This window comes from Harpegnathos saltator, unplaced genomic scaffold, assembly GCF_003227715.2.
Source record: "Harpegnathos saltator strain DR-91 unplaced genomic scaffold, Hsal_v8.6 scaffold534, whole genome shotgun sequence".
NCBI classification, from domain to species: Eukaryota; Metazoa; Arthropoda; class Insecta; order Hymenoptera; family Formicidae; genus Harpegnathos; species Harpegnathos saltator.
In genome coordinates, this window is record NW_020230354.1 from 996,198 (window position 1) to 1,009,669 (window position 13,472).

The window sequence follows — 13,472 nt, forward strand, 5'->3', positions numbered from 1 at the left end:
TCGCGATAAACGCGAAGACTGCTGCTCGCCGCGAGTCGCTGTTTCGAGCCGAGATTTCCGGGGCGATCCTCCGGCGCTCTTCACGCTGGACGAGCAGGGGAGTGTATCGAAACGCGTCGTCGGTTATGACGGAGTTAATTTGCGAAGTGCGGTTACCCAATCGCGACGCGATTAGCAAATTCCTTCGCGATAATTCCGTCGATTTAACGGCGCGACTACCGCGCCGAGAGCGCGAACGAGACAGCGCGAGACAGGGGCGGACAAAGAGAGAGGAAGGAAGAGAGTGACGGAGGGGGAGGGGGAGTGCATCGCGCGTGTCGATTAAATCCACCTTTGGATCTCCGTTTCCGACGCGATTCGGAACACTCCTACGAGCACGTACGAGCCTTTCTGCTACGTGCTTCTGGGAAGAGAAGCGAGAAACTAGTCCTTGGGCATAACAAATTTCCCCCTGCCCCTCGCACGCACGCACGCACGCTCGCTCGCTCGGCGCGTTTCCTCTCGTGCGTACGCGCGAGGTCTCCCTCCTCCCTGTGAAAAGCAGGTAACGACGGTGAGACCGCCTTGCGGAAACGCGTTTTTACCGCGAAAAGCAGCAAGCAGAAGTCAAGAGGATGACAACGACTGGCACGACGAGCATAGCGCGACCACAAAAGCACGACGGCGACGGCGACGGCGGCGGCGGCGACGGGGCGCGCTCGTGGGAATTAAGGTTACCGTCCCGTCCTTCGAGACTTAATTATTACCGAGGCGCACCGGCACGCATTGTCGAGGCTGCACCGCGAGTTTTATTTTTAAACGAAAAAGAGGGAAGGAAGCGGGTATCGACACAATGGACGGGCCTTGGAGACTTCCGCGAGAGAGAGAGAGAGAGAGAGAGAGAGAGTGTCCGCCGATCCGCCAGGACTTGTGCGATCTGATAAACGCGACGAGCTTTTGCACGTTGCTTTTTCTCCGCTTTTTTCTCTTTTCTCCTCCCGGACGTTTTTCCTGTCCCGATGATTTGCACGGCCGCGGCGCACTTTTCCTCGCATTTTGACTCGCGTGATTAAAGGACAACGCGTCCCTACGGTGGTCGCAGGATGGGAGCGCGATCTATTTGTCGGGTCGCGAGGGACAAGAGTGAAATGAGTGGTCTCGTTGTCGCATGACGACATGCACAGGATGGTTTGTCCTTTTTCTTTTTTCGAGAAAAAATACAAGAGAGAGATTCGCTTCTGCCCGAAAGGAAATGCACTCAAAAGTCGAGTTTTCACTTCCACCAGCGAGAGAGAAACTTCGGGGCGGACGTTTTCTCGCCGGCAGATCAATGTTTTGCGCGGTGTGCTTCTTCCGACGACGGTTCTTCCGTCTAAAAGAACCGCCGCGCATCGCGCGCCGTTGTGCACGTGTCTTTAACCGCCACACGGCTGTTATTACTTAACCGCAATTCGGCGCTCATTTCCTCGCTTCGCGGCGAGATAAGGCGCGAATTTTTATTTACGTAATAAATAGAAACGTCGCGACGCAGGATGGAGATATTGTTCTTATCGGTCGACCAATATTTCTTCCGATTGCGTCGAACTGTTCCACGTTCTTACGAAAAAACACACCCGACAAAATCCCGGATGTGCGCACGTGAGCGCACGAAAGCGGCGAGAGAGAGGCGCACGCCAGTCGCGATTCTTACGGTTCGCGCTCCTCTTATTTGCGCGATAAATAGAGCGCGATAGACGTATCTTGACGAAAATATTGTTCTTATCGGGCGGATTAGCGTTTCTCATGAAGTTTCGAGTAGAGGGCTGCTTTCCTAACTTCCAACGCCTTTCACGTCATCTCACCTCGTCTCACCGAGCAACGAGCTCTCGATCAAAATTTCCCAAACGCGCCGGAAAGGCCGCTCCTCCCTTTGACAGCCGCCGAGAGAGCAAAGGGAGACTTGGTCTCCGCCGAGGAGGAAGTTCACAGTGTAAACAAGCCCGGCGACATAAAAAGCGACTGCATATACGACTCCCCGAAGAGAGCGATGCGCGCTTCTGTGGGGCCGGCGACGGGCTGTGCACGTGTTGCCGTTAACGCGTCTTAACTGCAGCAGCCGGGATCGCGCCCCGGTATTTTTTTGTCAACCCCTTCCGAATCCCGAGAAGGACAGAGCTCTCTCTCTCTCTCTCTCTCTCTCTCTCTTCTCCCTCGCCCCGCACCTGCCGTCGCTCATCAACATCGGCGGCGGGACACGAGGAAGAAGTTGCAGCATCACGCAACCGTGTTTTCCTACGTGTCGCGGCCGACTGATTTCCACCCCTCTCGCGCCCCTCGTTACCCGCGAACTTCCCGGACGAAAGGATTTTGACATCGACACAGACGCGCTGCGCCAACGGCGACCGCGGGCGAACGCGAGTTGCCGTGTCGCGAAAAACCAACCCTCCAACGCCACCCCCGGCGTCGTCACCGCGAGACAACGGCCGATTTTCAACAGGTGGTTCCTCGACTTCCGTCCGTCAGCGGACGCCCGCTCGACGACGAGCGCGAGTCGCGATCGAGCGCGCTCGCGGCTCGCCGCGATTTATCACGTTTATCTATTCTTACCGTGCGCTTGCTTCGCTCCTTCTCGTTTCTTTATTTTCCTTCTTTTACGACAGATTAGACCGCGGCGACGCTATTTTCAGCGAAACTGTGCTACAACGTTGCGTGCCGCACGTACCGCGTGAGCGACAGAGAGAGAGAGAGAGAGAGAGAGGACGCCTTCTTTACAATACCGCTTTATCTTATCCCGCTCTTTTTTATCTTGAGCCTTCACGTAATTGGGAGGAAACGAGGAAAAGAGGAGAGAAGCGGCCGCGCTACGCCTATGAGCGCGCTGAAAGGCTGCGCTTCGACGAGGAAAAAGAAAGAAAAAGAGAAAAAAAAGAGACGTAGGACGCGGTGCGTGAGTGAGAAGGTGCGCGCGTGCAAGAGAGAGAGAGAGAGAGAGAGAGAGAGAGAGAGAGAGAGAGAGAGAGAGAGAGAGAGAGAGAGAGAGAGAGAAGGAGATTACGCTTTTCGTCGCGCTGAACGCTGTTTACATCCGCGTGCGAATTCGCCTTAAGGAAGGGGTTATACAGGTAATACCGGCCGCGCGCGCGAGAGCCGAGGGGCCCTGACCCGATTGCAGAAAATGTCAACACTCTCGTTACGCGGCTGTGCACTATCACCGGCCGCGCGCGCGCGCGAGCGAGCCTCGAGCGTGTACGCGCGAATGCGTACGCGCCGAGGGCTTCGTTGTACGCGCCGCCACTCAAAGTGGCCATCTTGAATTCACTTTCAAACGATACACGAGGAAGGAGGAGGAGGAGGTGATGGAAGTGTGTGTGAGAGAGAGAGAGAGAGAGAGAGAGAGAGAGAGAGAGAGAGAGAGAGAGAGAGAGAGACACGCTGCGCCTTGGTGGCACCGGCGTGTGGCAATACGAGGAAGCCGATTACCCAACCGACCCCGGGATCCCTCGAAGCCGACTCGTTACACGCGATTCCTCGTAAACGCGGCGCGGCGCGCCGTTGCGTGCCGCGTGAATTCAGCGGCGTATTTTTCCTCCGACGAAAAGTTACGGGTCATGGCAAAAATGAGAGAGAGAGAGAGAGAGAGAGAGAGAGGAACATCGTGGCCCGCGCGCTTGCAGCCTCGAAATCCTTCATGAGCTTTGATATCCTTGCTCGCGGCCGAGTCGAAATTATCGGTTCCGCATGAGAATCCCGCAGGTTCCGTCAGGCTTGATGAGTCTCAAGTCTCAAGGGAATCTCGGGATATCGCGAGATAGACGCGCTGACGTCTCGTATCGGGTGTGTAATAACAATAACATTGTACAGACTATGGTCCTACCTTGGCGATGCCAATGTTACTGGATAACGCCGTTGAAGCTCATAAAAACAGGCATCCAGGAATTATGCAATATTTGGTTATCTCAATATCTTTTATACGCGTTTCGCCTTTATTCCTAATCACAATGAGATAATATGTCAATGAGAGACAAAGAGAGACGTATTAATTTTCTCAGTCGATAAGTAGATAGAGAATAGTAGATAGATAGAAGATAGTAGTTAGATAGAGAAAGAGTACGTGAGATAAGCAAATATCAAATAATTAAAACAGATGAATAACAGGCTGGAGATGAAAATAAAACAACACATTTTCCTTTCTCACAATCTCTTTGTTACTTTGTTGCTTTATTGGCGTTGTAAATTTCGATAGGATCTTGAAACCGACGAGAGGCAAGGAGGCAAGAGTTGTAAAAAAGTAAAGATAGCGGTTGCGTAAACGCCAAAAAGAATTTTAATTTAGACTCGATACAATAACAAGGTCATACCGGAGTGAAGAGGGAGAAAACTCCCCGGTGAAAGTTGCGTCCTAAGAAGAATTATTAGACAAAACATTCCAACACTGCTCGGACTCAGGCCGGTATTCGTATTAAATGAAAATTATCGATCTTACGATCTTTCACCGACAGCGTAATTCATCAAGAATTCGTGCTTGCAAACCGTTTCTCGGCTGCTTGGGCCGATGTTTCGCGCGAGATACGCGCAGATGGAGATAATAGATGATTCATGGCAAACTTGCGATTATTTGCCAAATCACGGCTCCGAATAGCGGCCTTTCGAGCAGACCCGAAATTTCGACTCGGCAATCCTACTCGCGCGCGGCTCGTCAAGCGTCTCTCGTACGATCAACGCGGTTCAACACACCTGGAAATGCACGAAGCGCCGAGTCACAGCATCCTGTATGCTCCTCCTCCGTCCTGGCTGCTCGGTCCAGTATCCTGCTCCCGATTTGCGCAATGTATCTGCCACTGGACACTCACTGACACACGCGTAGGTGCAACGCGATCGGAAAAAAAACGCGTGTTAAGTGCCGTGGCGGTGGCGATGTAGCCGCGAGCGAATATTTCACGAACGAAATGCTTTAATCAACCGGCGCGGCGATAACGCTCCGATACACGCGCGTGTGCGTCCGCTCGACACGCAATGACAACACTAAGTGAAGCGCAAAGCGAGCGTACGCGATTACCAAAACGGTTTGTAGATATTTTCCGAAGGGTCAAAGTCACCTTGCGCGAGCCGACAGAGTCGAACAATAACAAACGAGCACGTATTCCGGGAATTACAACGTCAACATTCCCGGGAGCACTTGGCGGATCTACGCGGTATCTATTCGAATTGTCAAGGTGCGTCGGACTATGTCAAGGTACACGTATACGGTATGCGTCGTCGAAATTTATAGCGCCGCTCGTCGTACGTAACTATTAATTTCTTCACGTTTCCGATTGATTTGTTCGCACGGAGTGTCACTGAGTGCCCAGTCACGATAACCGTAACCGGGAGGAAATCCAGGACGAGTCGCAGGACGAGGCAGGATGAAGCGGCGGCAGTCGGCGACGAAACTCGCGATTCTTATTTTTCCTGTTCCGCCTGTTCCGAGTGTTGAAATCTTGACACGAAATTTCCAACGCCAATGGAGCATAATAATAAAGAGATTATAAAGGAAGGGACTTTGTTGTTTTATTTATCATCCTTTTTCAAATTTTATCTCCCCCTCCCCCCCTCCCCGCTTGCCTATCATAAATACTGCAGGATTGAACAAGTTGTGTATATAATTGTGTTACTTGTCGAAATAAAGAATAAAGATAAAATGCAAGTAAAAACCGTTGCGATAATCAGGTATTAAACAGTTATTAAAAATATCTTTCTTCGAGCCTCCAAAAGTGGCAATAAGGATTTCACGAGGATTTCTGTCACACAAATTATCGAGATCGATTCGATAAGGGCTGACTGGAAAACCGAAACCTCGCCACCGATACCAGACGGACTCTCGCTGTCGAGAGAAGGAGAAAAGGATACTCCAATGAGAGAGAGAGAGAGAGAGAGAGAGAGAGAGAGAGAGAGAGAGAGAGAGAGAGAGACGCAAGTTGAGCGGAATCAATACCTGGGCAATTAACGATTCGCGGATCCGCGCAGCTTCGGATCGCGAGAATCGCAAAGATAAGCGATCGCGAGATAGCGCGAGACAATGCGATGCACGCCGACGCGATGGGCGGATTCGCGGGATTCGCGATGCAACGGGGTCCACGTGAGTAAAAGTCCGCAAGAAAGTTGCAGCGCGGCGCAAATTCCAGCGCAAAAGTGTGGCAGCAAGCGCAGCGTGTCGCGTGGGATTCAGCGTGGCGCGCACGCAAGCGAGCTCCGCTCCGCGGCGTTTAAAGTGACGTCTACCACGGCGAAACCCAGAAAAGCGTAAAAGGTCGGTCGGGCGGTCGGTCGGGCGGGCGAGCGAGCGAGCGAGCGAGGAGCAGAAAGTGGAATCGCTTGAAAAGCGAGTTATCAGCTCTCGATCAGCGAGGGCTCTCGCGAGTTTCGCGAGTAGCGCCACGAGAGAGACCGCGCGGACGGGGCGGGCAATTAGCATAGAATTACTTAGATCCACCGCGCTCCCCTCCGCGGATTCGCAATTAACCCTCGCCCCGTCCGTTCCCACGCGATTGCCTAACGCGCGATGCTTGAGGAGGGTATATCGAACAATTGCTCTCCTCTCTCGGACGCGAGCGCGAGCACGGCTGATAGCATCGGCCGGCGCGGCGGAGGAAATATAACTTCTTGGCGCGCACTCGTCGTCGCGGAGAGGCGTAACTACGATTATCGCGAGTGCGCCGGAGTCTATAATTAGCGATCGATATACGCGAGCGAGCGCCGATGACTTTACGGAACATCGAAGCGCGTCCGCGCGCTTCATTAAAAGCCCGCGGCTTTCTGTCCGACGGAGCCGCGCGACGGCCGCGCGCGTCTCGAGCGCGTTATTCGGCCGCTCATGAGGAACGCTCATGCGTACCGCGCGGCGGTACGCACGTTAATGAGGAACCTGCTCGTCGCGCGACTCGTGCGCGGCTCGTACGATCGATGAGACCACGTTAAATATACCAGTCGTATTGATTAAGGACGCGCATTGATGAAAGGTCGTGCGAGAGATTCCCTCGCAGCGACGCGAGGATTCATCGATCACGCGTCTCGCGCCGCGCACCCTCGCCAGCCACGAGTCGATGGAAGATACATCGACGCAATATCCTTGCGCTCTCGCTGCACCTGTTACAGGCTGCTCAGGCGAGGAAGCGGAGAAAGTCGGTGCAGGGGATCTCGGATCTATTTCCGTGGGGCCCCAACCGGGCATTAACAGACGGATGAGGACGAGGAGCGGCGGCGGCGGCGGCGGCGGCGACATAGGCGGTGAGAAAGAGAGAGAGAGAGAGAGAGAGAGAGAGAGAGAGAGAAAGAGAGGGAGGGAGGGAGCGAAACAGAGACGACCCCGGGGCGGCGAGGGGAAATTTATGTGTTTAGGGAGGGTCAAGGGAACGAGGGTAGCGACAAGTGCAGCGGACGGGCGGAGGACAGCTGGATGGATAGATGCAACGAGGATGGAGACCGGAGGGGGGCCGGTGGGGGACGCAGCGAGCGCGCGGAGGTTGTCGGAGATGCACTCGCGCGTTATCGAGACGAATTCCATTCTCCGGATCGTTCCCGACGCGCGAGGACGCGACGCGAGGAGCGCTTTTGGAACGGAGCATCCGCGGCATCCCGGCTCCCTGTCCCGAGGAGGACTATGATATATCGCTGGAACCTAGAATCCGTGATCCCGGTAGAATCCCGCCGCCGCCGCCGCCGTGGGGTGTAGAATCCGCGGGCGAGAGGATCCCCCGGATTCTCCAGGACTCTCGACGGCGGCCACGTGGTGGCTCGCGACGACCAGGCTCCGGGGGAATCGCAGCCTCGGTCTCGGGCGATTCGACGAATGAAAAATCTGCGAAGAACGACGAGAATAATCCGCTCGCGCAGGAGCCGCGGAGGAGGATCTTGCGAGGTCGTGTGATTTCCGGCTAAGGTTATTCTGCGATCGCCTTTTGCTCGCGCGCTCCCGATGATCTAGCGAATCGCGAAAGTCGTCGAAAGAAATGCGCGTGTTGCACCGAGCTGGTCGCTCTAGTCGGAACGGAACGAGTCGAAAGTGAATTATATAGTTATTCGCGTTCCAACATTTAACGCGAGATTACTTTCTTTTGCCCTACTTCTATTTTCACGAGCGCGCTCGGCGGTTTCTTCATCGTCGTGCTGGTCGTCGTCGTCGTCGTCGTCGTAGTCGTGGTCGTCATGATCGTGGTCGTCTCGGAAGAGGTCAATCATTGAGCAGAACCTCTCGCGAGAGAGAGAGAGAGAGAGAGAGAGAGAGAGAGAATATCGCAGCGACACGCTGCGAAATGTAATAAAACGCACGCACGCGTTCGCGTATGAAAATCCGCGCGTCGACACGCGCGCGCGCACGCCTCGCGCGTCCGTCCGGTCGCGCGAGGCGTGCGTGTAATGAAGCGTCTCGCGTGAAAATTCGCTTTTTGCGCGCGTTACGCACCGGGGACTCGGTGAAAGTGATGCTCATGCCGAAGACACACGCCACTCGACACGCCAGAAAACTAGCCTGTGTATACGCGTACACACGCTCTCGCACAGACGGCGCTCGCTTTCCTCCCGCTCTCGGCTAACGAGTTCACTAGGTATCGCTTGGCTGGCAGATCGAAATCTGCCGGATAACGCGAGACATCCTCGATACATTAAAGGCCCCAATTAATCTCTGTTTTCGCGTCTCCCGATAAATCTACAAACGACGGAAACGCAGCTTCGAATTAAGACGGCCGAGCGAGGCGGAAGGAGGGCGGGGGGAGGGAGGGAGAAACGGAGCGACAGGTTGCCTCTCGTGTGAAATATAAATCGCGGATGCCGCGACAAAAACGCTGGCATAAATTAATCCGCGAGTACGTCTCATATTTCTCTCTCTCTCTCTCTCTCTCTCTTTCTCCCTCCCTCTCTTTCTATCCCCTTTCTATATATTCGATACGCGGTTTTAATACGTTGAATTTCCGCGCAATATTTTTCGGGCTATATTCTATTCGTACACGCATGTAACATGTATATCGTGATCTTCCGCTCGGCTTTTTGCGCCAAGTATAAAAATATCGACAGTCTCTTTTCTATCTGAAATGTTTTTGCAAACCTTTTCTCCCTCCCCCCCCCTCTCTCTCTCTCTTTCGCGGCTAGGCCAAAGTTTTGCAAGCCGGTGGCCGAAAGTGAAATACTATTTTCACTGTTTCCAAAATCATGTTGGGTTTTCCGCCGGTCGCGGTTCAGCGTTACTACGGCTTACGCGAAATTTCGAGCATTTAAGGGACGCGGAATACGGTTTCGTTGGAAAATACACGAACAACTGTCGCCGATAATCGGAGCGCGCGTTTCCGCGCAAGCGGAGTGTAAACACATTCCGAGTCGGAAAACAATGTCGTCCGCGGTTCCGCGGGTTCTTCGCGGGCGCAGCGGAATAAACGAAATATAACACTTACGCGGGGCGTAAACAGATTTCGAGCTGTATTTGTAATAGTTTTGTTAGAAAGTTTCGTCTCTCACTTTCCAACCGCTTTCTAAAAATGTGAAAAGAACAACGATGAGCACCCACTTCAATTCGTGTTCTAACGGCTCGTAATTACTCGTCGCGGCCTGCGGTCAGGACGAAATTGCAAGGCGATACTCCGCCTCGTCAGAAGTCCGACAAAACCGGCGGCGCGCCGAGATCGGCCGGGCAAAAAATCCGGACGGCCGATCGACGAGCGAGTGTCGCTGCGGCTGTTATCGAGAAACAACGAAAATCGCCGGGCGAAAAACAAAGCTTCGAATGCTATCGCGCGTATATATATATATACACACACACACACACACACACACACACACACACACACATATATCCCGTTGATTAATATTTACGAAGTCGCGCGCTTTACGATAAAATTACAGATACCGGGCGTAAACAGAAGCCGCGCGCTTGTCGGCCTGGAAATTGGATTTTGGCGCAACAAATCTTGCACATGTCAAAACAACGACAAATTTTTCATACAAATCTCTGCCGGCTTCTTACTGTCAATTGATCCGTTAATTAATGCGAGCACGCGTCCGTGTTCATCGAATAACGTGCCGCGAACAGGTATTTACCTCCGTCTTACGATATATATATATATATATATATATATATATATATATATATACATATATATTTAATATTTGCGAGAGGAGTCACACATTCTCGCCAACACTCCGTACTTGGCGTTTCTTTCAAGAAAATTATTAAATGCAATAGTCTGATTGAAAATGAAACTTACGGCGGAAAGTTATTTTCTCTCGACGACGTTGCGTACGCTTAACCTCTTCAGGGACGAATTTATAAAAATCAAAAGCAAACGATTTTATCTCGATTTAATGATCCGAATAACATGACCTTTGTCAATCTTGTGACTAGATTTGCCTTTTTCTCGTATCATTTTGTCGCGGATGTTTATTCACGCGGTTCGCGTTTTATAACCTTGTCGGCAACGTTTGAATGAGAAAAGTTGTCTCAACGTACGCGCATTCGTACGTATCAGCATTCCTCGGGAGGTTAAGTGCGTAAAGTATGCACAAGTGTGCGGCGAAACGAACCCGTCGACGTTTCCCGGGCTGCCACGGGTATGCCACGAAAACGGCGCCATTTTTGCGGACGTCCTTAGGCATGTCGGGGCTGCTAAGTTGCGCCGCGTTACGACACGCTCGCAAATTGCAAGAATTGGGCCAGCGTACGCGGCCGCACGTCATCGCTCGTTGTTTTTTTTCCCGTGTCACCATACGCGAGAACGCACACGCGCGAGATTATCGCTAACGCGGATGTCTGCTCGCGATTCGCGGGGCCTTGGCCGGTTTTCCTTTCGGACTAACGTGGCGGACAACATGGCGGACTGAGGCGAGCGCTCCCTACTCGACGGTAAAGAAGATTGTACCCTGTCGTCGGCAAGTAAGATCTCGGCGAAGGCGCGTCTTACCGACCGCGAGTCCTGTCGTCGGTAAGACGATGAAAGTCGTGCATCGAGCAGCGAGCGGTAATTGCGGCGCGCAATTTTGCAGTCGTACCGACATGCGTCGGAATAGAAGAGAGATTTAATGTCGTTAAAATATCGACTCACCCTTACTCGGCTCTGGCTGGATGTTCTCCGTCTTGATCTCCGTCCGCGCGACGTACGGGATGGAAGCCGGAGACGCCTGCGTCGAGGATGCCGCCAACTTTTCTGGACACACAACGTTGAGGACGATTATTGTAGATGTCGCGAGGTAACGGTAGAAACGGAACGTTCCGCGCAACGCGCGTGTTTCAAGTGCGTTTAGCAACAATCTTGTCTCTCACGCGAGATACTCAGATCTGAATGCAACGTCGTATGCAAAGTTTGTGGAATCATTTTTATTTTGATATCAACGACCAAGTCCAACACTAACATCTCGAGCTCTGAAGACAAATCCAAGTATCTCACTTGGATCCTTTAGACGTCTCGAAGACGTTTGAGAACCCTCCCTTCTGGGGATTGGAAAGCAAGATATACGCGACAATCACCTGCTAGTAGAGGATTCGCAGCGGCGATGTTGTACCTCTGCCGCCTACAGGAGGAAGTTACGGAAGTCGTGGTGGAGGTCGGTTGACTAGGCTCAGGCAGGTCAACCGATAGTTCCCGCAGGAATGTATCCAGGGGATCGAAGGGTTCCTCTCCTGTGACACCGGGCATACCCTCGCCCTCCTCCGCCGGCACATTCGACGCCGCCGGCGTTCCAACTAGAGCGCTCAACTCCATCGGGGAGAACTCCACCGGCTGACCTGTGTTGCTCTCCTGCGGGCACACGAGATTTCAGAATGACGAGAGGAACTCTCGTGCTTATCTGCTCTGGTCGGCAGATCTCTCTCTCTCTCTCTCTCTCTCTCTCTCTCTCTCTCTCTCTCTCTCTCTCTCTCTCTCTCTCTCTCTCTCTCTCTCTCTCTCTCTCTCTCTCTCTCTCTCTCGCTCGCTCGCTCGTTAAAGTACTCGTAGCTCGTATCTCGAGTCGATGATAAGTCATAAATTTCACCAACAGCAAGTCTTAGGATCTCCGAGGAGTCTCCGAGAAACGGAGTCGGAAATGTCGACTTTTCGAGATTTTGCAAATCCGCGGATGGTCGACTCATGTTCGACTCACCTGAAGGCACTGGGTTAGATCGACCATCTTGCCGTCATTGTCAGGGCACCAGAGTAACTCGTCGTCTATGAAGGGCATGTTTGACTCCTCCTTGGGTACGAGGGTGGTGGTCAGCGTGAGGGTTTGCGATACGGGGACCGGCATCGGGACCCGTATCCGGCGGCGGGGCCACTTTAGCCACCCCCGCGCCCTCTAACATCCAAAACCACCTCCGGGAACTACCCCGCCTTTGCGCCTGCCGCGTGTACAGCAACCGAACGTTGCTCGTTCTCAGCTTCCTCTACGCGCTCGTGTCGTTCCCCTGGAAAACAAAAGGCACACAAACGCGCCAACGTCAGACTCGGCTCGCAATGAATTCCTGTGAAGAAGAAGAAGAAAGAGACCGCCTGCCAAAGTCCTCCACGCGCGAATTTTCACGGAAGAAGCCGAGGCGCGTTCGAGCGGTTTAATTAAGAGCGAAACGAGATCTTGCTCGGCGGCCCCTCCCCCTCCCCCCCGCAACGACTTCCGGTGCGCCGTACGCGTTCGCACTTTCATTCGGATTCTGATTTCAACTCGGCTAAATCGCACAGCTTGATTATCATGTTACTTTCTCCGGCCGCGTGTAGTGCAAGCACCCGCATGAATTTAGTGCCGCGATGTAACACTGTGCGGAAAAATGTTAGGGAAGCGCAGCTAGGAAACGGATCTTTTTCTCTCCCTCTCTCTCGCGCTTCGTCGTGCGAATTTCAGATCACCAAGTCAGATGCATGTGAAATCTGATCGAGTCTACCGAGTTGATTCCGCGGGATAGCGCGGTTCCTCGAATTTACGATATATTTACAATCTCTTCGGGAGATACAAAGATACAATTAACCACTATTAATATATTAAAATGAAAGAAAAAATCTGCCCGCATTTGTAAGTTTTACATTTTAATTTTTTTTTCTATTTTTTCGTTTAAGGGCATGCCCAATTACCGATTGCATCCGGGGAAGAGATGCAGAAGAGATGTCTGTCGAAGGCACAACTTCATTATTTTGCAGATTTTTGCCCCGAAGAGAGGCCTCTCTGATCGTTAAGCTCACGAGGCTGCTCGTCGGTGCGCGACCAACGACGTCGATGGTTCGTGGCTAATTCGCGTAATGCCATCGTCGTCAAGTGAAGAGGGGCCAGAGGGGCCGAGGCAATATGCCGGCAATTTCCATGAAAGTGAAAACACGAAGCGAGAACTTTCTTTCTGGCTTCGCAGAGCTGTTTCACTTCCTGTGCGCGTAACCTCGCGCTCTCCCCCGCCACCGCCGCCGCTGCATTTCTATGCAGCTTCTACTACGACGCGGCGTTGCATTTACGTAACCCGCCGCCGCGAAAGAAAGTTTCCACGAGGAGAGGTTAACATCCTCTTCTCTCGTCTATCTCGGCCGAATATCGCTCGT

The 13,472-nt window shown here is 52.8% G+C and overlaps 1 protein-coding gene across 2 annotated transcripts in view; it reads right to left on the reverse strand.

Annotated features, from left to right (window-relative positions):
- Eip74EF (Ecdysone-induced protein E74) overlaps positions 1-13,472 on the reverse strand; it is a 205,822-nt gene that overhangs the window by 132,380 nt on the left and 59,970 nt on the right. For both annotated transcript variants that reach the window (XM_011139419.3, XM_011139418.3), the window contains exons 2-4: positions 12,058-12,358; positions 11,444-11,714; positions 11,022-11,123 (exon numbers count right to left, since the gene is read on the reverse strand). In XM_011139419.3, coding sequence (XP_011137721.2) covers positions 11,022-11,123; positions 11,444-11,714; positions 12,058-12,201 — 517 coding nt within the window. In that variant the 5' untranslated portion in view covers positions 12,202-12,358. The remainder of the gene's footprint in view (positions 1-11,021; positions 11,124-11,443; positions 11,715-12,057; positions 12,359-13,472) is intronic.